At 39.9% G+C, this 27,395-nt stretch overlaps 1 protein-coding gene across 7 annotated transcripts in view; it reads left to right on the plus strand.

Moving 5' to 3' along the window:
• Positions 1-340: 340 nt before the first annotated feature.
• Positions 341-27,395, plus strand: part of fgfr1a (fibroblast growth factor receptor 1a) — a 39,250-nt gene continuing 12,195 nt past the window's right edge. For 2 of the 7 annotated variants that reach the window (XM_073466199.1, XM_073466201.1), the window contains exons 1-8: positions 341-927; positions 6,526-6,706; positions 14,181-14,414; positions 15,842-15,925; positions 17,541-17,713; positions 21,440-21,563; positions 23,253-23,443; positions 24,614-24,758. In XM_073466199.1, coding sequence (XP_073322300.1) covers positions 6,553-6,706; positions 14,181-14,414; positions 15,842-15,925; positions 17,541-17,713; positions 21,440-21,563; positions 23,253-23,443; positions 24,614-24,758 — 1,105 coding nt within the window. In that variant the 5' untranslated portion in view covers positions 341-927; positions 6,526-6,552. Of the gene's footprint in view, positions 928-6,525; positions 6,707-14,180; positions 14,415-15,838; positions 15,926-17,540; positions 17,714-21,439; positions 21,564-23,252; positions 23,444-23,704; positions 23,856-24,613; positions 24,759-27,395 lie in introns of all 7 variants that reach the window. The other 5 variants (XM_073466197.1, XM_073466198.1, XM_073466203.1 and 2 more) reach the window with 5 other exon arrangements.

Here is a 27,395-nt window from a genome sequence, read left to right on the forward strand (position 1 = left end):
TTCCATCACTGAGTACAGGGTAAAATATTTTAATGTTTGATTTTGAAGTAATCCGAAAGTAATCAGATTAGATTACATTTTTTGGAATCCAGTGGATTACGTTACAGACATTGCCATGTCATTTGTGTTCAGTAACTGTTTCCATTTCAAAATAAATCCGCCCCGTCTCGTGTGTTTCCTTCAGTCCAGTGAGGCGCTATCAAGCAACTACACTTGAAGTATTGATCGCATCGGCTTTTATTTCGTAACGAGCGAGCGGAAGTGGTGTAATTCACGGTGTCCGCCTTCACATCGGTCCGGAGGATGCGCATATTATCAGTTTGAAGGGAGGAGGTTTGGAGCAGCACGGACCGTCGTTGTTCAACAGCATTTCTCCGCCAGGAACAGTCCAACTACCCCGAATGCTTCATTTCACTGCTGATGTGTTGTAAGAGTACAACGCTGACCGACATTTTGCTTTCGGATATTTTGTTAGAGTGAGTGGAAGAACTTTAGCACAGAGTTTTCGGAGGTTAGGGGACTTCGTTTCACCGTGAGCGGAACGTTTTGGGATACAGGGACTAGACTGGTGTCTTCTGCCTCTGTTGAGGCTAGCTAAGTGAAATAAAAGACTCTTGTGGCAAAGGAAATACGAACAAAAAAGCGAACTCAAACGCTACTTAAGAATTTCTTCCCGCTCCGTTGGTTCTTTGGGGGTTTCGGAGTGGGGGACGCACATTCTTTTCTTCTGCCGCATAAGTTTGGCAGAAATGCGCAAACTTGTTAGCCAGCGGTGTTAGCTCAGAGTGCCTGAGCTTTGTTAACGGGCCACACGTTGAAATCTGGATTTTCTGTTTTGTTTTTTTCCTGGAAGTTTTTCTGCCTCCAATCTGAGTTCAGGAGTTTATCAGACCAACACTGGCTGTTTCACAGCCCCCCGCAAGTAAGGTGAGTTGGTGTCTTATCATTCCTTCCCTCTTTACTTTACTGTACGTTTACATGTTAAAAGTGGTTAGCTTATATTCCACTTTTTAATGATAAGATTTTACTGATGAACATCTCATCATGTAATTGAGATGTTTAAAGAATTGTGGCTCTTAGATAGTTCATTCCTCCACTTCCTGTTCAACTTTAGAAAATATTTGTTATTCACAAAAAGGAAAACTATCTGTGTATTTACGCATTTTTTCCTCAGACCTCCTCCATGCTTTTAAAATGAAAGGCCCAAATGTTGCCTGCAGTCCTGCTAAAAACTGCTCTGGCTTTCTATCTGAAGCCTCAGCAGGCGCCTTTAATCAGATTAGATGATTAGCTTGAATAAATGCAGCCCACATCAAAGATGAGGCACAGAACGCGAATGTTTTAAACTCCACATCATGGTATTATTCCCTTTTCAACAATGGAGTTTGACTGTTTGCACTCTTAACACTTTCTGTCCTTTATTGTCTTGTGATGTCCTTATCAAATGTGATGCGTCTCTGCAAAAATGATCCTGATTCTTGTAAGCCTGTGCATTATAGTTGTGTCTGTAGCATTCAGGTCACAGACAAAACTATCAAACATAAACACACTAAAATGAAATGTCTTTCTTTTAAATCCAAACACTGATTACATTTTCAGCACAGTAACATGTTTAAATCCTCAGGACAAGGGCAGCCATCATTACTACGTCTGTCATAAAGTCTGGGTCTGCAGGGGCCAGTCTGAAGTTATATAAAAGCTCTAAATGTTATGATATAAAGGAAGAGGGAGAGGATGGATGGTTTAGGAAAGCAGCACGTCCACAGGGAGTTCACCACGAGATGAAAAAGTTTTCTCCTGAACCATATAATGGGAAGTGAGCAACAGTCCTGCCCTCAAATTTACTAGGCAAGTTACTAGTAATTAAATTGTAGTCGCTCATTCTTCAGATTGATATTTTTAGTTGTTTTCAAGAAGTTTGAGATTTAATTTGTGTGTGTCAATGTGTGTTTTAGTCAAATATGCCCATGTGCATGTTGGTAACAACTCTAGGGTGAGAGTCTCTGGATTTAACCTCCCTTGGGAAAACATACATATACATGTATACTAGTATACAAAGTTGGATCACCATATGGTTGAACTTGGCCATTTCCCCCCCAAAATTATAAGACTATTTATTTTTATTTTTTTTGGCCACCCAACAGATAAAGATTAGCCATCGAAAAAGGATTGAGCTAACTGAAAAAGTACTTTGGATTCATGTGTCTTTCAGATGGCTTTACATAAATTGTCACATATTACATTTGAGTGTAGTCCCATGACACCTGATCTCCCCCCATGGCATGCTGGTGTTGAACCACTGATTCAGACTGTGAAACTGCAAAGAAAAAAAGCCAGAAGTGTGTGTCTTGGTGAAAACAGTAGCCCGGGGGAAATGGTCTGATGCTCTGTGTGCAGACTGGCCTGTTGCACAGTTAAACTGGAAAGGGGGCTCCAGATTTTTGGGAGCTGAGGAATTTTATGCATGGATGGCAGTGAACAGTAATTATGGTGCAGACGATGTTATGGGTTAGGCCTGTAACCTTTTGTCTTTCTATAATGATAGAAGCTAAATGTGCCTAGCGAGTTCTAATTGGTTCAGTTTAGACCCTTTTATTCGCCAGTAAAAGTTTGTAATGAAGCAGAATGTCAAAATGCTTTCAAATGCAAGTTTTCTTTTATTTTTGTGCAGTGTCTGTATTTTTATATAATCAAATTGTGTCTATTTAGAAGCAAAATTGCTTCCTGGAAAAAATTTGAGCTACATTCAGAATGTCCTTTTTATGCCGTACCAACATTTATCATTAATAACATGACGCAAAACCAATTTTTTTCCCTTCAAATTTTAACAGGATGGTTACCGAAGCCCAGTTTTAAACAGGCCCTGGTGCTTAATTATTAAAGACTGTAGTATTGATAAGCTCCAGCAGTGTTGGAGAAATTAAGACATTCGTCTATGATACATTTTTACTGTTCTCAAGCCAGAAGGGAGGTCTTTCTCTCTCCTAGGATATGTTTTTTACATTTCAAATATAATTTTATAGTTTGTAATTGTTATTTTGTCAAAATGAATATTAATTCTGTTCAGAATGTTTTGTTTCTTCTCTTAAAAAATGACAAAGTATCAGATCAATAAGCAGCATCAGTAAGAGTAGTAGTACATTCTCAAAATCTTAACAATACCCATCCTTACTTAGTAGATTACAATATTTTGTTGTTGTTGTATTTTGTTTTGGCTGGTGAAAGAAGCAAATTTCCCAGCCTCTTGCACATTTTGCCAGGTTTTGTCCGGTATTGTTGTCAATAGTGTGTCCTTAGTAATAATGAAACACATCAGAATTAATAAGGGTTTTGAAACAAGATGGTTGTGCACTGAAAAGAGCAATGAAACATCAAACCTATGGATATGTGTGTTGGTATTTTGGTTTATCTTCACACCAGTCTGGTTTGAAGTTTGAAGTGGATATAAAGCAAGTAATCAACCACAACCAGTAGATACGGTTTAGTTGCTTAAAGAAGAGGACTGTAGATTTGGATTGCCCACAGGTGTGAGATGTGTTATGCAGGAATTTGGTTGTGGAGTTCTGAAAATTATATATCCTGAGACAGTATGTTTTACTGTTGATCACTTAATGATAAAAATGAGTAAAATTGATTAGAAATCCTCACTGAAAATTAAGTTATTGCACATGGTAACTTAAGCCTGACAGGTGCTGGCTTTTTGAGACCAATACTGATAATGTTACTTGTGATTTTCAAAAGCTCTGATAATGGTGATATTAATTTATTTCCACATAAACGCATTATTCAAACAGTCCTGTAACAGATCCCTGAGAGTTGTTTTTTAAAAGAATTGTGGCCAGGATGTGTTTTAAACTTGAGGAAAAAAACAACAACATGTAATTGTTGCAAAACTGAAAGATTTAATCAGTTAGTGGTCAACTATTAAATTCACTTCCAGCTGCTTTTGAAAACGTTTTATTTATTTTTTTAACGAAAAAGAAATTTCAAAATTCTCTGATTCCATCTTCTTACATATGATGTTTAATGGTTAATATCTTTGGGTTGTGGACAAAACAATACAATTGAGGACAACATCTTGGGCTTTGGGACACACTGATTGATTTTTCACCATTCTCTGACATTTTGTAGACCAAACAACTAATCCAGTAAAACAACAATGAGAATAGTCATTAGCTGCGGCCCTAAATGGTTGCACATATCACAAATCAAATGCTGATAAAATATTGAAGTGGCTGGTAGATTTCAGACACAAAATAATGATTTAGTGTTGAGTGGCAGGTGAATTTGCACATTTATCTGTCAGTGGCTGATAGATGTTCACATTTTAAAGAGTTAATCTTCCACCTTTCCAAATCCTAATCCAATTTCTTGATACTTATTGGCAATTCGTCAATATATCTGCTGTAAGCTAATATTGGCCTGGCTAATTTTTTGTTAGTATAGGTTAAAAACTACACTGGAAAAAAAAAAATCTGACAAATTAGTGGACATATTTTACTGCAATTTCTTTTGCGGATACTAATAATAAGCCAATAATATCAGCGAGGGTTATCAGGCTACTGATGTATTGGTCAGTCTCTGTTCTGACTCACAAGTTGAACATGAGTGTGTCCTGTGAATTGACAGTAAGACATACTGTGTGTTTAACTCTTGCTCCCATGAGAACACAAGATGACAGAATGTTGTGTCATACTTTGAAGAAGCTACTTCCTCCTCTTTCAATTAGTGACGGTTGTCGTCGTGACGATGGCCGAGGGAACGTGGTCGGCTGCTCTCTGCGGTTCCTTCTGTCTGGCAGCAGAAACTCTTTTCCTGGAGCCTTCCCAAACACTGACTCACTGCTTACAGAGCCACGATGACCAAGCTTCTTTATCCCCCCCAGACCCTCCTGACCCCGCTCAGCTGCTGGAACACTGGACCATTCTTGGAAAGTCAAATTGAATTGGTTTTGAGGAGAACACAGTGACTGTTTCAGTGCTGAACACTCGCACAAGCGATTACCTCTCAAAGGAACCCACAGCTGCATCTGAACATGACTTTGTGTGAAAACACAAACCAAGTCGGGTTTCTTTGACTAGATGTGACGCTGTTACTGTTGTTGTTGTAATACAGAATGGACTTCAGCGTTTCTCCTAGGATGGAGTTGTAGCAGCAGAGGTGTGACAGCACACACATTTTTCTTGTATGTTCGCAAAGTGTGACGGTTTCTATCTGCTGGCAGCATAAGGGCTGTAAGTACATATGAGGTGTGAATAGACAATTTTTAAAACTCATCTGAAAATTCAAACATGCAGGGGCAAAATCAGCTTGAGGGCGCAATTACATACAATTAGCACTGCACCTAATGATTACTTTCATTATTGAGTAATCTGCCTATTATTTTCACAAGTAATCGTTTTGTCTATTAAATGTCAAAGAATTGTGAAAAATTGTCATCACAATTTACCAGAGTACAATCTTTTGTCCAACCAAATGTCCAAAACCCAAAGACTTCATTTACTGTCATAAGTGACAAAGAAATTCAGCCAATCCTCACACTTGAGAAGCTGGAACCAGCTAATGACTGAAACATTAGATTCATTATCAAAATAGTTGGTGATGAATTTCATACGATCGTTGCACCTCTATTGTTGAGGCCTGTTTTGACTAAAAATGAGCATTTGTTGGACCCCTCCTGACAGCTCATGGGAGCAAATGGTTGCAGGGCCTGTGGACTAAAACCAACTGTGAGGTGATAGATCTCTCTGCGTGGAAATGATGTCCTGGCGGTCTCTCTCTACAAGGGTGCCACATAAAAGGCCAAAGTTTTTTGGTCTTAAACAAATTCCTCAAGGGGGGTTGTGGTGGGTTAGCGGCCGGTGTTAATCTCTCCAGATGCTGCAGAGGTGATGACGTGAGCAGATGTTCATGTGAGGGTCACCCACTGCACTGTGCCCCATTTCAGAGGGTACTGTACATCCTTAAATCCTGACAGTGGCCTAGCAGCAAAAACAAAAACCTGATGCAGTGTTTTCTGAGTGGTCTGACTTAAGACTTTTTACTTTGAAGTTATGAAACATTCAATTCCTCAGAAGTGAGCAGGATGTTTCACTGATTGTTTGTTGGAGCTATCCGAGCTGCCTGGTGTACTGCAGTTTCTAATCAGTGTTTTTGTACAAGCAGGCCTGAAGGCTGAAGTCCCTCCTTGAACCTTGAAAATGTACAGAATATTCTCTTCTTTTTGACCAGTGAAGTTATTTGTCAACAAGAAATATAGATGGTCATTTGTAAAAGAAATAACATTATAACATAAAGTTTACTCTCCTGCTTTGTTAAAGGTTTTCAAAAAAAACGGTCTCGTTTAAATCTTGCATATCAAAGTCCATTTTCCTCTCACATCGCCCAACTAAATCTTTCTTTCTTTCTTAATAAACTTGTACCCTGAATTGATTTTTTCTCACTCTTAACAGACTGTTAAAGCCATGAGGTTTACTCATATGGTCATGCATTCATTTGTCTTTTATTCTTTTTATCTGTCTCTAGTTTTGCACTGTGAATGACCTGTTGCTGATGCCCCAAAGGTCTGAATGGAGTTCCAGTCGCAGAAGCACCAACAGTTGTAGCTCCCTCAGCAGGATGCTGATGAGGCCAAGATTACTTCTGTTTCTGGCTTTATTCGCCCAAGTTTTAAGGACCCAGTGCCGGCCTGCCAACGCTGATGAAGGTAAGATGGTTGATAACTTAAAGCTACTCTTTATTTGTATGCTACTTTTTGTCCACATTCTTGGTGCAGTATCATAAATATATTGTAACTGTTTGAACTTCTTAAGTCTGTCTTATCTTTACTCTTGTCTTGATAATCAAAGCTTTGTTCTAAGAACAGGAATGTAACACTAACACACTCCAGGCTTCGGTTAAGTCTTTGTAGCATCAGTTTTTCCTCCACCGACCCCTTTCAACTGAGTTTGATGTTGTTGCTCCGTCAGATGTAGCACAAACATTTTCTCATTCTTTACTCTGAGCTTACTGGCTGAACTTTTGGTCGAATGATCTTGTTCCTAAACTCAATAGTACAACTTTCAGATTTTCTCTGGTTGTTATACAAGTCCTGAAAAGGGGAAAGAGGCACTGAAATCGAATCCCTAAAAATGTGTCTCTTGGACGCAGTCCAGCAGTGTAATAGCTGCCTGGACTTGTGGGTAGATGGGTTTGGATGTTTACACTCTGCAGTCGGAAGTGGAGAGCAGCAAAAGAATATGATAAAGCCCAGCATTATAATTAGAGTAATTAAGCAAGATGGTCTCTATTGGGCTGTAAGCCCTAAAATAAACTGGCTGCGGCTGTGTTTAAGCCAGCAGTGGGACAGGGAGGAATAAATGACTCCCATCTGTAGCCCAAGGGCAGCCCCACTACCTTGCAGTCCTTGCTCCTCTCCTCCTTTGTAATGAAAAGGTATTTGTTGTCACTGAGAGAGGAGTTGACTGCCAGGGAAACTATAAATTACCCCTTTTTTGAAAAAGAGAGAAGATGCTACTTTGAGCCCTCCCTTATCCTCGAGGATCGGGTGTCTCAGGAGAATGTTTGTCTTCTAAGGTGAGCCATAAATTTCCACCAAGGGGGGGGGGGGGTCTGATGCATTTACACTCCACCCTGTTCTTAATCACCAAATGGCCAGGTACTATCTATGCGCCTCTGTGCTTTTTCTTCCCGCTCCCCCACTGACTTTTGCTTGGGAATGCTTCACTTTCCCCCCCTGCTTTCCTGCTGGGTGACGGATGGCTTCAGCTGTCGACAAACAATCACTGCAGAAGCATTTGGTTGCATTCCTTTTGTCTCGATTCGGAAACAAAATAGTTATATGGAAATTGTCGTGTCTTATGCGTGCTTCTTTGTTTGTCTGTGTGGCTTTTGGTTGTGTGTCGTTCACATAAGAAAAGAATATTCACATCAACAAATGTATTACATTGAATTTCTTCAGGGGCCACATAAACAGCCTTTTTCAAACTATTACAGACTCTCACTGGGATCATTCTGATGTGTTTTTCCTCTCATCTTCACAGTGTTGGTTTATTTTTCTGGTGGTGACGGTGAATTGTCAGAAAGTTATTTCATGTTGTTTCCCAGGGGGTTTGTGTGACTTGATGCTCTGCTGTCAGTCACGGTGGATGAGCCACTGACCCTTCAGTAAAGGGCTCTTCAAATCTAGAGTTGCCTCAGTCCTGAGAAAGACTCTTTCAGACAGTGACAGGGGCCCAGAGGAGCACAGCTCTGCTGACGCTCAGATGTTATTTTGAAGTCAGTTCACTCTCGGATTCATTTTACTTTCCCTATATTGTTCATTATCTGTCTGTGATGATGCACTATTGTTTACTTTAAACCCTGTGTTAGTGGGAAATATAATAATTAGGGGTACATAACCAAAAAATTATCTTTTATTTTAAGTTTTTATGTAAATGCTACTGTTAAAAAAATCACCATCAATGCACAAAACAACTTTAATTAGAATTTAAAATGTAACTTAATAAATAAAAATAATATATGACAATAAAACTATCATATAACACCTGAAGATGGAAGAAACATTAACTTGTAGTCTAACAGCTGAACCTCAAGCATCAAAGCTTCCACATACTTGAGAAAAGATTCAATACAATTCACCAGTTGTGCTTTATTACAAAGGTTCTTCTCCTGCACACATTGGAGCTAAGACACAAAATATCAACAGAGAAAAAGTTTGACCCTTTTCATGATGGATAAGATAAGAGTATGCTCCTGTGAATGTGCTCGTAAAAATTCTAAACATTTAGATGTTTTTTCATTTTGTCCATTTTGTTTTTCCCTTTTGTGTTAGTCAATATTTGTGTCAGTATAAAATTGTTCAGCAAATAAAGAACGTTTCCCCAAAGCTTTTTACAGATGGAGTCTGAGCAGTAAAAATTATGTCAAACTACATTTGTTAAGCAGTTGAATTGTTCAGAAGAACCTGACTCCAGTCTTAAAGGAAGCTTTCTGATGCAGTTTGGGGCTCTACATGGTATCACATTGACCGTTTGCATCATCCTTAAGCAACAGTTACAGCTAAGAAACAATTAAATGGTTTATCAGTTATCCTGTTTATTACCTGTGTGAAAAATCTGGCTAGAAAGCACCTTGGAACCTTGGTGCAAAAAGTGTCACCAACGGAGGGCGATCCACAATGCACAAGGACCTGTAGAATATTACATGCCCACTTCAGGTAAAGGAAAACCTGCTATTTTTTGTTGTCGATTGGGAGCTATTGTTTTGGCTTTCGAACCAACTTATTGTTGGTTGAAATGCTCAGAATGGTTCCATGTTGGTGGGAAAAATGGAATTGGTGCATTGGATTTAAGGGTGTAATGATTCTCTAAATAATTCTTTCACCACTGATGGCTTTGCTATTGTTTCAGCTTGCATCTTGATTTGCAAAGTCAACAGATAATTGGTTTTATGCCCTGAGAACTATCATTTACATCTTCAAATTCAAATAATATTAACCAAAAATAAAGATTCCAAAGTTCAACAAAAAATACCAAACTTCAGTTAACACCATTCAGCAATAAACAACAAAAGATTTAAATTCAGTTTATCAAATCTGTTCAGATTAAACCATTTCCCAGATAAATCATTATAGGATCTTTGGCAGTGTCTTTAGTTCTGGCCAGTACTGCCTTTGAATTTGCTGAGTGAACTTAAAAGATCATTTTGATCAATTTTCTATGTAGAATCAAAAATTGTGACAACCCCAATAGGATTACTTTTTAGCAACATGTCTCTGCAAAACATTTTTAATGATGTTTTTCAAACTATGTGACTTTCTGATATCCTAAAACAAACCTGCAGTAGAGCAGACAGAAGTAATAGATAAACATATAAAGTGTCATTCTGTTCAGAGCTGCTGGTCTTCCTGTTTGTCTATTAAAGCCACAATGTAAGGCTAAATGTAGCTGAACTCATTTGAATGACATTGGAACAATTTTGCAGTGCACAGTAATCCATGTAGCTCCCAAGTGTTAATCCGTGCTGATTGTCAGCGGCTCATTTAGGAATGAAAAGCTCCTCCACTGGAGTGCTTTCAGGAGGGACACTGGCTCAGTGAAGTTTTTTGTTTTTTTGCTTCCTGCCAGTGCTGCCTTTTGTCTCTCATCAATCCCCTCCACACGTCAGCCACCCCTTTACTCTGCTCTGTTCAAATCGGTAGAGGAAACTCGCCACAGCAGTTTTTCTCTGTGTGCCACCACCAAGCTTTAACCAGCCTGACTTCACTTCATTCAGAGATCACTCCAGTGAGAGCAGGAAATCCCAGAAGTCATTCACACGGCATATTGCTTCCTATCTTGAAGCCAGAGAAAGTTGCATAGACTGGCGCCAAGTCTTCCTTTTTGTTGGTCTTGAATTAACAGACTAGTGCCCCCACCCCCCCCCCCCACCCCCACCCCCAGTTTAAACCTCTCACTGCTTTCTTCTTCACAAAATTCCTTTCACAGTTTGTGTAATTAGACTGATTAAAAGCCACGTCAATCAATTTTTCCAAATGGTCGGAAGAACACATGCGAGGCCATTCCAGGTGGGCTGGTTTTTGAAAATATGGTCCTTAATCCATTTTAATCCAATCATAGCAGCAGGAGGATTAATTGAGATGAAACATCCTCAAATTCAAAGAAAATGCTGGAAACTTGGCACCTACATCTGAGATGAAAATACATTTTCTGTGAGTGATACCGCTGTTGCTAGAAAAACAGCATCAACTTCATCTTCAGTAGGGTTGGCCTGACTTAGTTTTGTTAAATCTCACTCCGGTTTGAAGTAGGTTGTCACAGAAGCACAAATGGTCCTGACTGTGGCCCACAATAAAGCAACCAGCACATTTTACAGCTTTTATGGGCGTTTTATGATGCCTGCTGCTAGATTAACAGCTGGGATGTTGACACAGTCTTATCAGTGACATCTCCATTTAAAGGGCAGGGACAGAGACCTACTGCCCCAGACAGTAACAACAACAGACACACACACACACACACACACACACACACACAGCACAGAGAGCTTGTGTATAAGGCTCTGTCCAGGTTGGATAGCTGCATCCCATCACTAAATGCCGCCTCTGCTCTCCCCCCTTTGGTTTTGTTTTTGAGGAGAAAGTTGATCCTACCCCGGCCCCTTTTCCTGCTGGGATTAAGGGCCTGTCAGACACATGTGATCCAGGAAATACCTTTACTATGCCCAAGGCGGGTCACCATAGCAACTGGCACTAGAACCTGCTGCTGCAGGCCCTTGCTTGCTTGCTCCTGTGCACATGCTCACTGGTTCCCTCTTCCCCTTCATTGTTCACTGGGTTTTGTTCTGATGGTGGGAGGGATTAGTTAGATTTGCTGATGTTGTCCTGAGGTTGTGCTGTATAGATGTGCTTCCTGTCGTGAGGAAGTGCGTTTACAAACACACAGTGTGCTTTGAGAATTATTTTATCTTGAGGGATCGCTTATGGCATTTGATTATCTTCTTCATTTTTTTTGTCATAATGCCAAAGGGACTGTGTAGGAAATGGGAAAGGAGGATGAGTGAAATGACCCCAGATTTTGCATTGAAGTGCTGCCACAGTGGATTACTTTGGATAAAGCAACAAAACAATGCCATCTAAAGCTGAAACAGTTTGTCAATTATTCAATTAGTCTGCCGTGAAAACACTGGCCGACGAATATTTAGATAATTGCTAAGCAATTAGTAGTAATTTTTTAAACTTAAACCTTGAAAGCATTCTTTGGTTCCAGCTCCTGTAGAAGCAGAGTAGTACTACTTACAAGGTGCATAGAGAAAGGGGAAAAAGTCTACAAAGGTCAGAACTCCAGCAACACTTGGAGTATACAGAACAACTTTATTATTAGACCAATCGATACTGCTTGTGGCCTTCATCAGGGTCATCATAAAAAAAATTACAGACAACATTAAAATCAAACCTACCCTATTTAAATGTTGTTTGTAATATGTTTCATGATGAAGGCAAGAAGCTGAAATGTGTTGATCTAATCATAAAGTTGATCCGTATACCACAACTGTTGCTGGAGTTTTGACCTCTTTGGTTCCAGCTTCTTAAATAGGAGGATTGCCGATTATAAACATGATATTTTTTAGTTTTATAGTGTTGTTTGGACAAAATAAGATGCCATCTTGGGCATCTGGGAAATTGTTTGGCATTTTGGGCTGAACAATTAACCAAAGTGATATATCCTACAGCAGGGTATTATTCTAAGATGTCATTAGAAGATGTTATACAAGATATTTTATTGTTATTACATCACAAAAACATGTCACAGTGTATATCAAGAGACTTTTCTTGTATTAGGAGAGACTTCAGAATTAACTGTACTGGAGAACAGAGCACACTGCTTTAGGCAACAAACTTTATGAACTAATGTTTCGACGCCATATGCATCTTCAGTTAGAGTCTAAGAATAGAGAGACTCACATCCACTTAAATAACCTCCCAAATTTAGGACTTAATCCAGGCCGGAAAAAATGGGAGGGGGCAATAAACTGTGTGTTAACACTTTTAACTATACTATTTATCTTATTTTAACATATCAGTTTCATGTAATTACGTGATAGCTTATTGTCAAAACATGAAACGTTATAGTGTGATAATACTGCATGAAAATATCTTGTTATAACGTGAAATGTTTTTCATAACAAAATGATTTGGGTCCAACAGTTACTTGATTTTTGAGGCCAACACTGATTTTGGGAAGTAAACAAGTCTGATATTCATGTGCACACATTTTTTTGCAATTACCTCCCAAATTTTGATCAAACACTTGTGACAAAGATATGTAACATAGACAGGATACAGTCTAACAACAATAATAATAGTTTGTTGTCCAAAATGACATCACTGCACTGAAACAGTGAAGGTCACTGGGAATTTGAAAATGATAAATTACCCCAAGCTTCTTTTCCTGCATCATGTCTAAACAAAAGTTATATATTGGTGCATATCAGACACCGCTAATGCTGATACGGATATATCTGTGGTATGCCAATATCGTAAATTATCGGTAAATGAACATGTTAAAACATGAAACATTCCATGTTACAAGATGAATAGTATATTGTTATAACAAGAAAAAAATGTGTATCTCAATAACAAAAACATCTTATAATGTGAAAATATCTTGTTATAACGATCAACTTTTCATGTTATAAGGTGATACTAATTCATTTTTCTTTTTGTGCAATATGCTTTTTGAATTATCCAAATCACAGGAGCTGCATTTTTTTGATAAAGGTAAAATGTGTCACAACATACTATTATAAAAGAAGCAGTGTGGTGCTCCAAAGATGCTCCAAAAGAATCACATCATCATCATTTTTATATTTTTTTTTCAGTTAAAAGGAAATAAAAAATTACCATGCCCACTAAAATCTAACTTGTGTCATTATCTGTCAAATACCCCCCCACCCTTTTTTTTTTTTTTTTTTAGTTGTTAAGCCCATTTCTCACAATTTTCTGACCTATTCTAGATTACATTTATCCAAATGTTAATTGGAACAGTGGACCTTGCATGTGTTGTTGGCATAAATGTGTGATCCTACAGCAAGAATGTCAAGCAAATTGTCCAGTGACGATCTTTACCTTTTGTAACTAGACAAACAACACCATTGTGATAGACAATGTGTCAGAATAATTGGGTTACCCCCTCCCCCTGTGGACTCTGTAGTCATTTAGAACAGGGGGGCTCAGGTGTCTCTCTCGGTGACGCCTCCCCTTTCTTCAATCTTCTAATTGAATTTCACCTTCCTTTCCCAAGTAGCTCCCTGCCTGCCTGACGATGGGGCCTTAACTAATTTGGGATATGATTTAATTTGGGGGAGGTTAGGCAAGCGGTTTGCTGGGAGGAAATCGAGGAGGGACTTTTCTGTTCCTGTTTTATGATTGAGGCACTTTTTGATGTGTGTTTGCTTCGTTTTCTGTGTGAGCTGAACGTTTTAGACACTATGTTCTCGATCTTTATTATTTAGTCAGAGATATTTTGCAGTTTATTTAGTAGGAACAAGCTTGTTAATAACTTGGAGTATGTATCAGGCAGTTAGTTTGTGACAAAAATGAACTATTTTCTGTTTTCATGGAGCCATTCTTGTGTGTCTAATAACCATGTCCCACTGTTTCTTTTTGGTACTCTCGGTAGAAACACAAGCTGAGCTGTTCACACTCTATCTCGGGGATCGTCTGGATCTGAGCTGCTCTGCCCGGGACTCCCACGATGCTGTTAACTGGACCAAAGACCAAGTGGCAGTAGTGGATGGAGAACACACACGCATTCGCAATGGCCAGCTGGAGATCGAGGCTGTGGAGCTGACAGACTCTGGTCTGTACGCCTGCACAACCTTCGGTAACCACAGTGTCTTCTTCAACGTCACAGGTAAAGTCATAAGCCCTTTTCACACAGAGATTCCGCATTATCACACTAAACCAAGCAGCGCCGTCTTAAAGCTGCTCCAGTGTGTCATTTTCATACAGCACACCGGTGTTCGGAACCAAAAAGAGGCGTGATGGTACACAGAATAACGCTGACATCTGTGTGGGTTTTTTTTTTTACACGTGCTTCCCCAGGTTTCCACCTGAGAATCTGAACATGTATCCGCCTACTGTCTATAATTACATGGACGCTGTTATAATGTGTTGTGATTGAGATCCTGACCCATCATGCATCGTGGAAAGTGACAAAGTTACTTGTTTTTGTTCTAAATCACTAAAGTCTCAGTCGGGAGGGCTGACAGTTGTGGTGATTTTTTTTTTTTTTATACAAGTTTCCAGAAACAGTAACTACAACAACACAATAGTGGAAGGTGACAAACACTTGGTGAGTGAAAGTGTTTTGCTCTAAATCGAGTCACATAATCCCCACCATTCAGCTGCGGGAGCCGCCTGGCTCTGCTGCTGGGGACAGATGCTGTTTTTCGGGCAGAAATGTGACGAAGAGTCGGTAGGACAGACAGAATGACAGAAACTTTTCCACATATAACTGCGATATTTTTTCCTCATAAGATGCTGAAGACACTGCCCGCTACCACATTACTGTTGTTGGGTTGAAGTGTGGGACATTTCTCTTTTATTTGATGAGTGAAGGATCTATTTAGTTGTCAGACTGTGAACACCATCAGACCATCACACTCTGTACCGCCCTGCCGGCTTCTCCATTCACACAGATGCCGTCTCTGTTGCGCCACTGTTACTACCTCCGGTGGCGGATCAGAGGCGGAGCGAAACTGTCCCCCCTCTCTGCCTCTGTAACTTTCACACAGGCGGCGAGGTGGAGTATCGGCGCATGATTCCCGCCTTGAAAAGGGCAGTGTGAATTGGGCTATAGAAACAGTGCAGAGAAATTGCAGCAGCCTTTGTAGTTTGACTGTAAAGTTTTGCCAGATTCTTTTACTCTTTGTGTAAACTTCCGTCCTGTGGGCGGCTCCAATTGGCAGCAGGAGATTGTTGCTGATATGATCCTGTTTAAATCAATCTAAAATAAAAAAACATAAAAGTATAGCATCCATTCTTTTTACAGCAGGAATGTAAGGCTTTCCTCTTCTGCTTAATCACGTTGTATGCATGTGATGACATAATCTCGTTACATGACATGACAATAGATGTTCGGGAGAAGAGATGCAGGTTGATAGTTGTCAGGGAGAGATTGAGAGGAAAAGTAGTTTTGAGCATTGTGTATTTTGTAGTGTTGATTATAGTGTATTTTGTAGTTGTGTGCATATTGAGCATTTGAAGAATCAAAATAACTGACTAAAATACTGTGTGAATCAGTTTAAATGAGACTGTTTCTACTTTCTGTTTCAGTAGTTGATGCCCTGGCCTCATCTGAGGATGATGATGAAGATGAAGAGTCTTCGTCAGAGGAACAGTTGGGTAGTCAAAAACAGCTGCGTAAGTGTGTTTATCTCTTCACGTTACTAACGCTACTGCACCATACGGTCATTACTCCCTTGCCCAGAGTCACGGGGTTCTGACTAATGGTCATGGTCAGTGATTTGAGAGCTTTATGATTCAATTATGGGCCTGCCGTGTGTGTGGGGGTCACATTTGGGTGAATGATTTCACCCTGAATCAGAGGGTTTTTACTCCCTTAGTGACAGCTTTTACATGAGTAGACTGCAGTGACTAACGATGGTTAACCTTAGATATCTTCCAATTTATCCCAGGAGCAATTAAGACACTCAGACTTCATTTTATTATCTTGCTACTACTGCCCACTCTGCCCTCAGAGAATCTAGTGTCCCACCAAGCATGACAAGCATGCCAGCTCCGACTCTTGGTGCTTTATCTCGCTTTGAAACTTTCACAACATTACTTTTATGTAACTGAGGCAATTTTAAAGCCACCGCATCCAAAACAAGTTTTTATTTAAAGAAACTTAAGGTTCTTACCTATGCAGTACTGCCAAGCCCTGTGACTGTAATTTAGATATATTTTTGGGTGGGTTGAACAAGCATTATGTAATCCTACCATTTTCTGCTAATTATCCGAGGGCTAGTCATGGTGGCAGCAGACTAAGCAAGGTAGTCCAGCAATGTTTTCCAGCTCCTCCTTAAGCCAGACAACTTACCCCACCGTGAGCTATTGCCCCTGACAACACCACTTCCAGGGCCACAAACACCACCAGGATAAGGTGGCAATTCTTGGAGCGAGCAAATCTGTAATGTTTTCTATAAAAGGAGCTTTAGGGTCATTTCCATTATCAGTTTTACCGTGCCAAGTTGAGCCGTGCCCACCCCTTGATGGACCATCTCCGGAGAGGGGCCAAAGCGTGCATGCCAGGGGACTTTTATGGGGCATTTCCACTGGATCTTTTGGCCATGCCAGGTCTAACCGAGCAGTACCCTAGATAGACCCTCTCCGGGATAGGGCCAAAGCATGCCTGTCCCGCCTCCATGCAGGCTGTGGTGACGTTGCGCCACCAGACCAGAGAGAAAGGCATTTTTAAATATCCCTCTGTCCAACTCCAAGTAGCTTTGTAGCTTCTTACTGAATCTTGTGGTTTGAAGTTTAGTTTTAGTTTTTCTGTCCCTGCTCGTACTCTGACATATGATGTATTTTACTGTTTGATCATGTTTGATTTCAGCTCTTTCAAAAGTCGTCTGCTGCAAAGTTACTGCTGTTGAAAACCCAACATTTCCTGATTCATGATAAAAGCTTTAAATCACTAAATAACAGGACTTTTATTGTTAAGAATTTATAGGAAATGATACATGTTTATCACATTGGTGGAGCTGTGTAGTATTGCGGGGAGAATGTTTTTATAGCCCCTCCCACTACAACACAAAGTAAGCACTTCATTAGTTAAAGACACACCTTCAAGCCGTTAGCCCTGTTGTAATGGAAATGCAAATCCCCGCTGCACTGCGATGACATGCTGAGTCAAATACATGTGTATGATAAAGCCCTGTCAATTTTATGTTAATTTTATGTTTTGCATCTTAATCAACGACCTAATTGTATTGGCTACTCAACTGCAATCGTCCTTTTCTATCTTTTGCTTTAGCAATGCCTCCAGAGTGGGCTCATCCAGAAAAAATGGAGAAGAAGCTTCACGCTGTCCCAGCCAGTAAAACTGTGAAGTTTAGATGCCAGGCCAACGGAAACCCAACTCCCACTCTGAAATGGTACAAGAATGGCAAGGAGTTCAAGAGAGACCATCGCATTGGAGGCTTCAAGGTAAATAATTAAAATCTTCTTTACCCTCTTTAGCATTTCTTATTGAATCACTCCAAATTACGAGTGGAGATGTGTCAGTGATCTCATCTCCGCATTAGATCACCCCTGCAGTAACATTTCCTGCAAGTGAAAAGCAGAGGCAAGGTTCACATTTGACCAGATAGTGTCGTAGTAATAATATCTCCATGTTGGCAATCCTAGCCATGAGTCTGGATGAAGGATAACATTGGCTGTACTCATTCTGGGTATGCTCTTTTGTGTAATTACATCCATGCAGCAGTACCTTTACCATGTTACCTACTGTAACAGTGAGACATGACGTGTGGTGTGATTACTCCTTTTGTCAACACCTTCCCATTTCCAGGCAAGCTGTATTCAAATGTGACGCTAACTGCTGATAAACTGAGGTTATAATAGCAGATAAGACGGTCTACTGCAGCCTGTGGATTTACTTAGCAGAGGTGTGGACCGGATCTGTTTTAAATCACCTTCATTTACTGTAAATGGCATCATGACTCTTGAGAGATGATTAATCTGTTTTTTAAGATTCTGTCTGAGCCATCAGTCAGTTCCCATAGGGCACAATGAAGTTATTAAAAGCCAGTCATTGTATTAACCAACATACAATATGATCCTTATGTGTTAGTAGGCTGTAAATATTCAGGATTTGTACAAAGCCTTTGAATTTTGGGAAATGCTTAATGTTAGCTGTGTTTAAGGAATATGCATTAATTCAAATATGCTCCTTAAAAATACTTGATTTTCCACATAATCTGATGTTTCATCTACACCAGGGCTTCCCAAAGTGGGGGCCGAGGGCCAAAGTTGGCCTGCCAGATGTTTCCACTGGAGAAAAAAAAATAACCGAAGGAATTGTCCTATGAATGTCTTGATGCGGTTAAATTTTTTTGTGGTAAAAATGCTCTTCAGATATGTAGGATCTGTGATTATCAGTTATATTTCATAATCTGGACACAGTGGGTGACACTTTGAGCAGGAAGTGCGTCAATTAAAGGAACTTGGGATTCCTCCTTTACGGAAGCCCTGGGAGGCAAGTAGGAACATTTTCAAGGGATTGGATTAAGGAAAGATTATCCTGGCATTTTTTTCCACTTGTACTTAAATCATAAGCACATGAGAAAACACTTTAGAGCAGACTTGGAAAACGAATCAACAGATTAATTTTTTTCTCACTTACCTGTCAGGGCATCCTTACAGTACCATTTAGCATCTTAAAATAACAAAACAAAACAAAAGGTGTTTCCTTTTGGTCCGTGGTCCGCTAATAAGTTTCAGTTTTGGCCCTCGAAAGGAAAAAGTTTCGGATCTGATCTACACAATCATCCATGTAAACCAAAATAATTTTGATATTTGAAATTAAGTGATTCTGTTGTTCTTCTGGAGTTGATTGCTGTGTGTATAAAGGAATAAGAGCTCGGCGACATTACCTTTAAAATAATATTGCTATGTTCAAGAACCAATATTTATCTCAATATTTTGAAATCTCCTCAAACACACTTCATGACTTTTGGTACTAGGGCTCAGTGTTTCCCAAAAGCCCAAGATGACGTTGTTAAATGTCTTATTTTGTCCACAATTCAAATATATTCAGTTTACTGCCATAGAGGAGTAAAGAAACTGGGAAGTATTCACATTCAAAAAGCTGGAATCAGAGAATTTTTGACTATTTTTTTTTTTCTTGAAAAATGACTCACTGATTATCAAAATAGCAGGTGATTAATTTAATAGTTGACAGCTAATTGAGTTACTATTGCAGCTCTACTAAAGTGATGCCGTTAAGTTGCATTTAATTTAATTTCAAAAACTTACCAGACAGTTCTAATTTTTCTAACACTTGCTTTTACCCACTTAGTCATTATAGCCACATTACTGGTGATTATTTTTCAAAAATCTCATTGTGTTAGTATTTTGTCAAAGTACCAATAATCATCCCAAACAATATTGGTGCAATAACAATATCGAGGTATTGGATCAAAAATATTGTGATATTAGATTTAGTCGCTCAGTTTGTGCATTTATGAAGTGCTTTGTGCTTGTATCACAATCTAGCCTACAAATATCACAATGTTATTTCAAGGCCATTTTACAAACTATTTTATTAAGTATAGATATAATGGCAAAGTGTTTAAAAACAAGTATTAAAACAAGTAGAACAGTTTGGTAAGTTAAAAAAATTCCATTACACTTTACTGTAATGCAGCCTTTAAAACCAGGAAAAGACAACACTTAGGACAATGTATAGACTCATATCACGATAAAGATATAAAATCGATAAATTGCTCAGCCCTAAAAGGAATTCTGTAAACTTCTTTTTTCCCACAATTGCATTTATAGTAACCATTTAGATGATAAAGCCTACAAAAATCGAGAGATTCTGGTTTAGGTACCTTTTTTTTAAAGTGCGTGAAAAGTGCTTGAATTTTGCTCTTCAAAAGCTGTTCAAACCCTGATTATTGTGCTTTATGTACCATTACACTAGCTTCGGTTTCCTCACAGGTGTAGGGTGTATGTGTACATTCACCCTCCCCCCTCCTGCATCTGCTTTTCCCATCAAGGTGTATTCTAGTCCAGCCTTGTCTCGTACTTCCCCAGCCCATCTCCCTCCCCAGCTGGGACACATTTAGGAGTTTTCTCTCAGCTGCTTGCTCCCTTCAAACCCCCCCACCGCTCAACCAAGACCTCCACCCAGCCAGGCAGCATACTTCACCATCTGGATGCAGTTTTTTCAGTCAAGGTGCATAGGTCTGCATCAGCGGCCGCGGACGTCTGTCATCCCTCCCACACTTTTGCTTTTATGGCAGGGCTTCTATTGTTCCTATCGTCTGCATGTAGACATGCAGGAGGGAGGGAATAATGCACACCACATGTATATGAACCTAAGCACAGCACATCTGGCAGCAGGCAGCTGGACTCCCTCATCACGTTTTTAGCTAAATGTGGGAAACCGTATGGCTCAGTCTGTGTACATGCATGTTTGATGTTGCCATTGCCTTAGAGGTTGGTTGGTTAATCACACACTGCCGGTCTTGGCAGATTTATGGAAGAAAACATGTCTTGGAAAAAAAGAGCCAGACATCAGTTGGTGCTAATAAGACAGGCTGGGGCAGATTAATATAAAACATGCACCCTTTTTCCTGTGGTCTATGTTAGGTAGGACAAAGATCCTCTGATCAAAACGTTGGGTGGTGTCACAGGAAGAGGGTTATCTTGTTATCATCACATGGCACGTCATTTATCTTGTTAGTTTTTGCCTTAAAATGAACAAAATTTGATTGAAGACTAATAATTTTGGAGAAAGCAGACAGAGAAAAAATCTTTTAGGTTTTCGCTCTTATACACAGAAATGCAGCCGAGCTCCAACTCTGCTGCCATGATTGGCTCCCTGCTGGTCTCATTTATGTTAATGACATTTAATTGAAAACATTTTAGCTTTGACAGTCCAATTCTTAAAAGATATTAAGTGCTACATTGCTTATTCTTACCGTTTCTTTTGTGGACAGGAAGTAAAATGACCCGCTTTAAGAGATTTTTTGCTCTGTCTCATACAATAAACTATATGTCTGATTAAGTTCATTTACTTGACAAAAACAACATATTTTATTCAACTGTGAGTCCTATCTGGACTGGATGATTTTTGTTCTTTGCTGTCACATCCTGTTCTGTAAGCCAGCCACTTTAACTTTGTCTTTTCCCCAAACCCTTTAGGTCCGAGACCATGTGTGGACCATCATCATGGAATCTGTAGTACCCTCTGACAAGGGAAACTATACCTGTGTGGTGGAAAACCAGTACGGCAGCATCAATCACACCTACCAGCTAGATGTTGTTGGTAAGCGATCACCTAATTAAAATCAGTAGTTAGTTAGTAGTTATCAGTACTTTTAGCCATTTCAGAAATTTGACCTTAACCCTCCCAACCACCAGTTGTAATTGTTTTGACCATTCGCATTATATTAATCATAACCATTTTACATGGTTTACATGATTTTCATTATTCTAGATAATTTAATAGTTGAAATCTTTATTTCATCTAATAAATCTGCCATAACTGCACAATTTTAGGAGTTTTATGTAGCTGAATGTTATTTTACATGATTTAGATTTTATCATTTTTTATGGCTTAGGCTTTTTTACTAGCCTTGTGTGTTTTTTGTCCGTGTTTCTCCATGTTATTGTTCTTCCCCTTCTTTGTTTTGTTTGAATTGATGTCATTGTAAATAAGGGGTTAGGATCTCGAGTATGAATAAAGGCTGATTGATTGAAATGCAAATTGAAGATAAATGTATAAAAATAAAAAATCGGATTGTGCATGAGGCTAACATTGCCGGTGACTGACAGTCCAGCAACACAAGGTGATGGAAAAGTAAGGTAAAAACAGTGCAAGGAGAATCATTCATGTCGTGAGCATACAGTAAAATACAAATTAAAGGTTGATATTTACACTAAACAAATAAAACTTGTGCATTTGACACTTTTCCCAAAAGTACAGTCTTGGAGGGTGAACTGGATCTGTTTCTCAGCCATTTTTATAGATGAAACCTGTTTACTGCTTGAGTGATAGATCCATGTAGAGGAGAGAAGTGATTACTCCTTCAGGACCTGCCCTCTGACTCAGTCCTATACCATCCATTCTATAAATCACAGTCCTCCGTCACTCTTGCCCCCTGAGCCTCTCCTGACCTCAACAGAGGTCTAGACTCTGAGCGGTGAGATCTCTTCAATGAGGCGAGAGTTTTGTCACAAATGCTTTCCTCATGTCCCCATGGATGTCTTTGTCAAAAAAGCCTGGACAGTCAACATTTGGCCAGATGCTTGGCCTGTAAGTTTACTTGAGAGAGTTATCATTCATCAAAATGGAGCAGCAAGACAATTTAGTTTCACAGTAACAGCTCCAGATTAAATACTTAATGTGCTTGACCATCTACTGTGGCCTACTCTTACAAGCAGAATATGGCCGGGAAACACCCGCTGGGAGAAATTATTGTCTGTAACTTGTGAAATTACACAGCATCAGAACAAATTATACAGGCGACCTTGTTTGCCATCTGCCCGGCCATTTCCAGTACCAAAACTTTGACTCGTTGCTTTTATTTGTCAAAGTGTATACTTTTAAATTATAACCTCCGCCAAGGAGGTTATGTGTTCACCCTTGTCCGTTTGTTGGTTGGGTTGTTTGTTTGTCAGTAGGATTTTTTTTCTCACTTTCTTTAACATTGTAAGATTTTTTGACCTTTCATTAATATCTCAGGGCAATATGCACAGATCTTGATTTAAAAAAATAAATAAATAAATCAGGCGTATTTAGGTGGCTGGTATCCATTTATGAGTGAATGCAATTTCATGCAGATAAAAGTGGACTGTTCACTAGGGCTGCAACTAACAATCATTTTCATTATTGATTAATCTGCCAGTTATTTTCATGATTAATCGTTTGGGCTATAAAATGTAAAAACAAAATTGTGACTTGTACAAATTGAAACTTAAACTAACCTCTGTATATGTTTTGATTGTGTTGCAGAGCGCTCTCCCCACAGGCCAATCCTGCAGGCTGGCCTTCCAGCTAATCGCACTGCAGTGGTGGGCAGTGATGTGGAGTTTGAGTGCAAAGTGTTCAGTGACCCTCAGCCTCATATCCAGTGGCTGAAGCACATTGAGGTCAACGGGAGCCGAGTTGGTCCTGATGGGTTACCGTATGTCCGTGTCCTCAAGGTAGGAGCTTCTATGACCAATCCTGCTGCAACAAGCCAATTACAATCTGTTTTGTAGAAATTGTCCTCTGTTGCTATGTTGGTTCTTTTCTCAGATACCCAGTACTGTCTGTAAAAGTGCATCCTGATTCCAAAATATGGACTTCGTTTTGCTGTTATAACTGAAAATAATCAAAAACTGCTTTTTATGAATTCTTTATCTAGTTTGATTCTGTATTTGCCATTTTTTTCTGTGCTGCACATGACATGTTTTTATTTCCAGCATTCTGGGGTCAATAGCTCGGATGCTCAGGTGCTGACCCTCTACAATGTGACTGAGGAGGAGAGCGGAGAGTATATATGTAAAGTGTCCAATTATATAGGAGAGGCAAATCAGTCGGCCTGGCTGACTGTCAACAGATGTGGGTCCACAGGTAACCACCACGCAACAGCACAGGGACGACACAGTGGAGGCGCTTCTAGGACCACCGGGGAAAAACTAGGGCCGTATAACTGGAGACAACCTCAGCTGTTTCTCTCCTCCCTTCCTCCGTTTCTCCCTCCCTCTCTCCTGCCTCAGTGCCCCTGACTGTAAATGACGCTATGGAAAATTCCCAGCAGAACAGTTGAAAGTGTTTAGTCTCAGGTTTATGTTGGGCCCATTCTCATTCCTGCCCCATGCCTGTGCTGTGCCCTCCTAATAAGGGCCTCTCCTGCCATCTTCTTCTATTACTTTCGCTCCCTTGCCCTTCAAAGTCCTCCGTGCATGGCTCACGGGCTCTGTCTCCCCTTTGTTTGTTTTTTTTTCACAGCTGTCCTCTGCTTACCTATGTTTCACAGACCTCCTGTTTTTTGTGTAAGTGTGTAAGTGTGAGAGTGTTCTGTTCTGCTGTGAAGTTTTCCATGTTGCCCATCTCTTGCATGTAGAGATGAGACTGAGGTATTTGATGTGGTGATGGGGTGGCCCAGTGTGGGAGACTCAACCTAACCAGCTCCTCCACTAACAGATACTGGAGGGCTCTTCCTGACAGAGTCCTCTGTAGGGGCTCTCGGTGGTACTTTTCTGGCAGATGGTGTTGGATGGCGGAGGAGAACGCTCCTCCATCCCCTTTCTCTTTCAGAATCCTTTACTCATCGTTCCCTTTCCCCTCTTGGGCCTCTTGTTGGGTCTGCTTCCTTTGTTATTTTCTAGACTGCTGGCCTTAACACCACGGACAAGGAAATGGAAGTCCTCCAACTGAGAAATGTGTCTTTTGATGACGCTGGGGAGTACACCTGCTTGGCGGGCAATTCTATCGGGTTCTCTCATCACTCTGCATGGTTGACCGTTTTTGAAGGTATCAATGGTTCTGTCTCTCTCCTGTATTTCCTTTTTTCGCTTTTCCAACTGAAGCCTGGCTGTCCATCTTCACATTTGCCAAAAAAATCGTCTTCTTGGACTTGTTTTGTTGAAAAATGTGACAGGAAGCCAGAGCAAGTTACAAGTACTAAAACTACCCCTCTGTCCTCAGCATGGCTCCTGTTCCATCTAAACTCTCTAGATGGGACAGTAAGGGCCATGCTCTGTTGTCTCTTCAATTAAATCAGTAAATGCCAAACACTCCAAAAGCATTAGGCTACATGACAAGTAAAAACAGGCCAGTAGTCTTTTAAAAACAAGAACACATAGAAGTGTAATTAATGGCCTCAGCCAGGTAGAACTTCACATTTACAGACGGTTTGTTTGGCAGCTCTGATCAGGTTTTACTTGAACTTCACTGAACTGTCTCTGCCACTATGCTGTTTAACTGGTGTTCGCATTTGATTCGGTGGAAAGCTGATTTTCTTTGACAAGCACTACAAATGACATATATTCCTGATGTCATTTCCTGCCGTGAGCACAGCAGCTGGCTTTGATAATTGGCTCGCTGTAGTGGATGTGTCTCATTCCTGAGGGTTGGAATGGGCATTTGTCCAATTATCAAGCTGCTTGTCAGTCAGCCACTTCACACAAGCGCAGCTCACTTGTGTTGCTGGTGTTGGTTAGGGGTGTAACGGTACACTTCAGTCCGTATGGCAGCCTTGGTTTGGGATGGTTTGTTCTACACGGTGCCTCCAGCACAAATTGGTTATATAATCTCACTAACATAAAGCAACCAAATGCCATATCTAATAATACTTAATACATTATCATGTATGGAAGCCTATTTCAGCCAGTGTGATGAAAAATCCTTTAAGTCATTATGATAAGAAGCTTTCTCAAAATGATTTAGTAGAAGAAAGTTTCTTGCTAATTTTGAGATACTACAATTTTTTTTAGAAGCTTTTTACTGAGATACTAACTCATTATTTTTGAGATACTTATTCATTTTTTAAATGACTAATTATCATTAGATAATAAGTCATCATTTTTGAGAAAATTGCTCATTAGTTTGAGAGTTGCTCTTTATTTTGAGATACTACTTCTTGAGATACTAAGTCATGAGTTTGAGATACTTTTTTTTTTTTAAAAATTCTCTTTAAAGAGATGGTATCTCAAAATATTGAGCAATTTTATTCAAAAAGAAAGAAAAAAGTGAAATTGTATCATGTTATGCCTCCAAACGTTATGATGGAAGCCATTTAGGTCTGCTAATGTTTGCTGCACCCAATTGCTTCTGTTGCATTGCGCATATAAGGAACCAACACATTAGCCAATGTAAATTTCAAGAATGTTTCTCATTTTGAGATACTAACTCATTATTTGAGATACCAACTCAATTTATTTTCTGAGAAAGTTGATACCTAATCATTTTGTCGAAGGTTTCTCATATCTGTATTTTTTAGATTCTATTTTTTGAGATACTAATTTTTGAGATCCTGACTCATTTTGAGATACTCAGTGTTTATTTATTTATTTTTATTTTTTTAATTTGCTGATTAGTTGGAGAAACTTTCTCATTTTTTTTAAGATGCTAAATCAATATTTTGAGCAGAACAAAGGGTGAGAGCACCATACCCTGAGAGGCCTCTGTGTCACCCACTCCAATACCTGGTTGGTAAGCAATCTGCAGGGGGTCCAGCTTTGAGCTCACCAGGGGTCGAAGGTTTCTGAGTATAATCCTCTATATGGTCTTCATCAGGTGAGAAGTCAAGGCTACCGGCCTAAAGTGGTTAGGCTCTTTGGGGTTTGCAGTCTTTGGTACTGGGGCCGCACAGGAAGTTTTCCTCATGACTGGGACTAAGTTTGAGGCTCAGATTGAAGATGTGCAGAACCACCTCGCAAAGCTGGTCTGCACAGTGCTTTAGCAGCCTTGAGCTGATGCCACCTGGTCCTGTGGCTTTTCTTAGCCTATTCTTCCTCAGCTCCTTGCTCACCTGGTTGACAGTCATGGAGAGGCTGTAGTGGGTGGGAGTGGGGGGTTGAATGGAGTGGTGTGAGGGGGGTGCAGTTGATGAGAGACTGAGGGGTGGAGTGGAGTGGAGTGGTGTGAAGAGGGTGCGTTGGGGGAAGGGGTGCACAGTAGCCAGGGAGGGAGTGATTGGTGCACGGACTGATGCCTGACTCTGGTGAGTGGGGATGGAGGTGGGGCCAGAATCAAAATGGCTGAAGAACAAATTGAGCTCATTTTCCCAATCCCAGTTTCCAGATTCTGGGCCCCTACCACTGCCATTACCATGACCTGAGATTGATTTTGCTCCTCTCCAGATCTCTCTGGTATTATTTCATCAAAGGCACTGTTCCAACTTCCTCCTGTAGCTGTCTTTGCCTTTTCTTATATGACTTTTGAGCTCCCTCTGCACCCCCCTCAGTTCCTTTTTTTTTTTGAGATAGTAATCTTTTGAGATACTAACTTATTATTATGAGATCCTGACTTATTTTGAGATACCAACTCAGTTTATTTTTTGAGAAAGTTTCTCTTTTTTAAGATACTAAATTATAATTTTGAGGTACTAACTCATTATATAGTATATTATATTAGGTACCGATTAATTATTTTAACATACTCGTTTTC

The sequence above is a fragment of the Pagrus major genome, chromosome 5 (genome assembly GCF_040436345.1).
Source record: "Pagrus major chromosome 5, Pma_NU_1.0".
Taxonomy (NCBI): domain Eukaryota; kingdom Metazoa; phylum Chordata; class Actinopteri; order Spariformes; family Sparidae; genus Pagrus; species Pagrus major.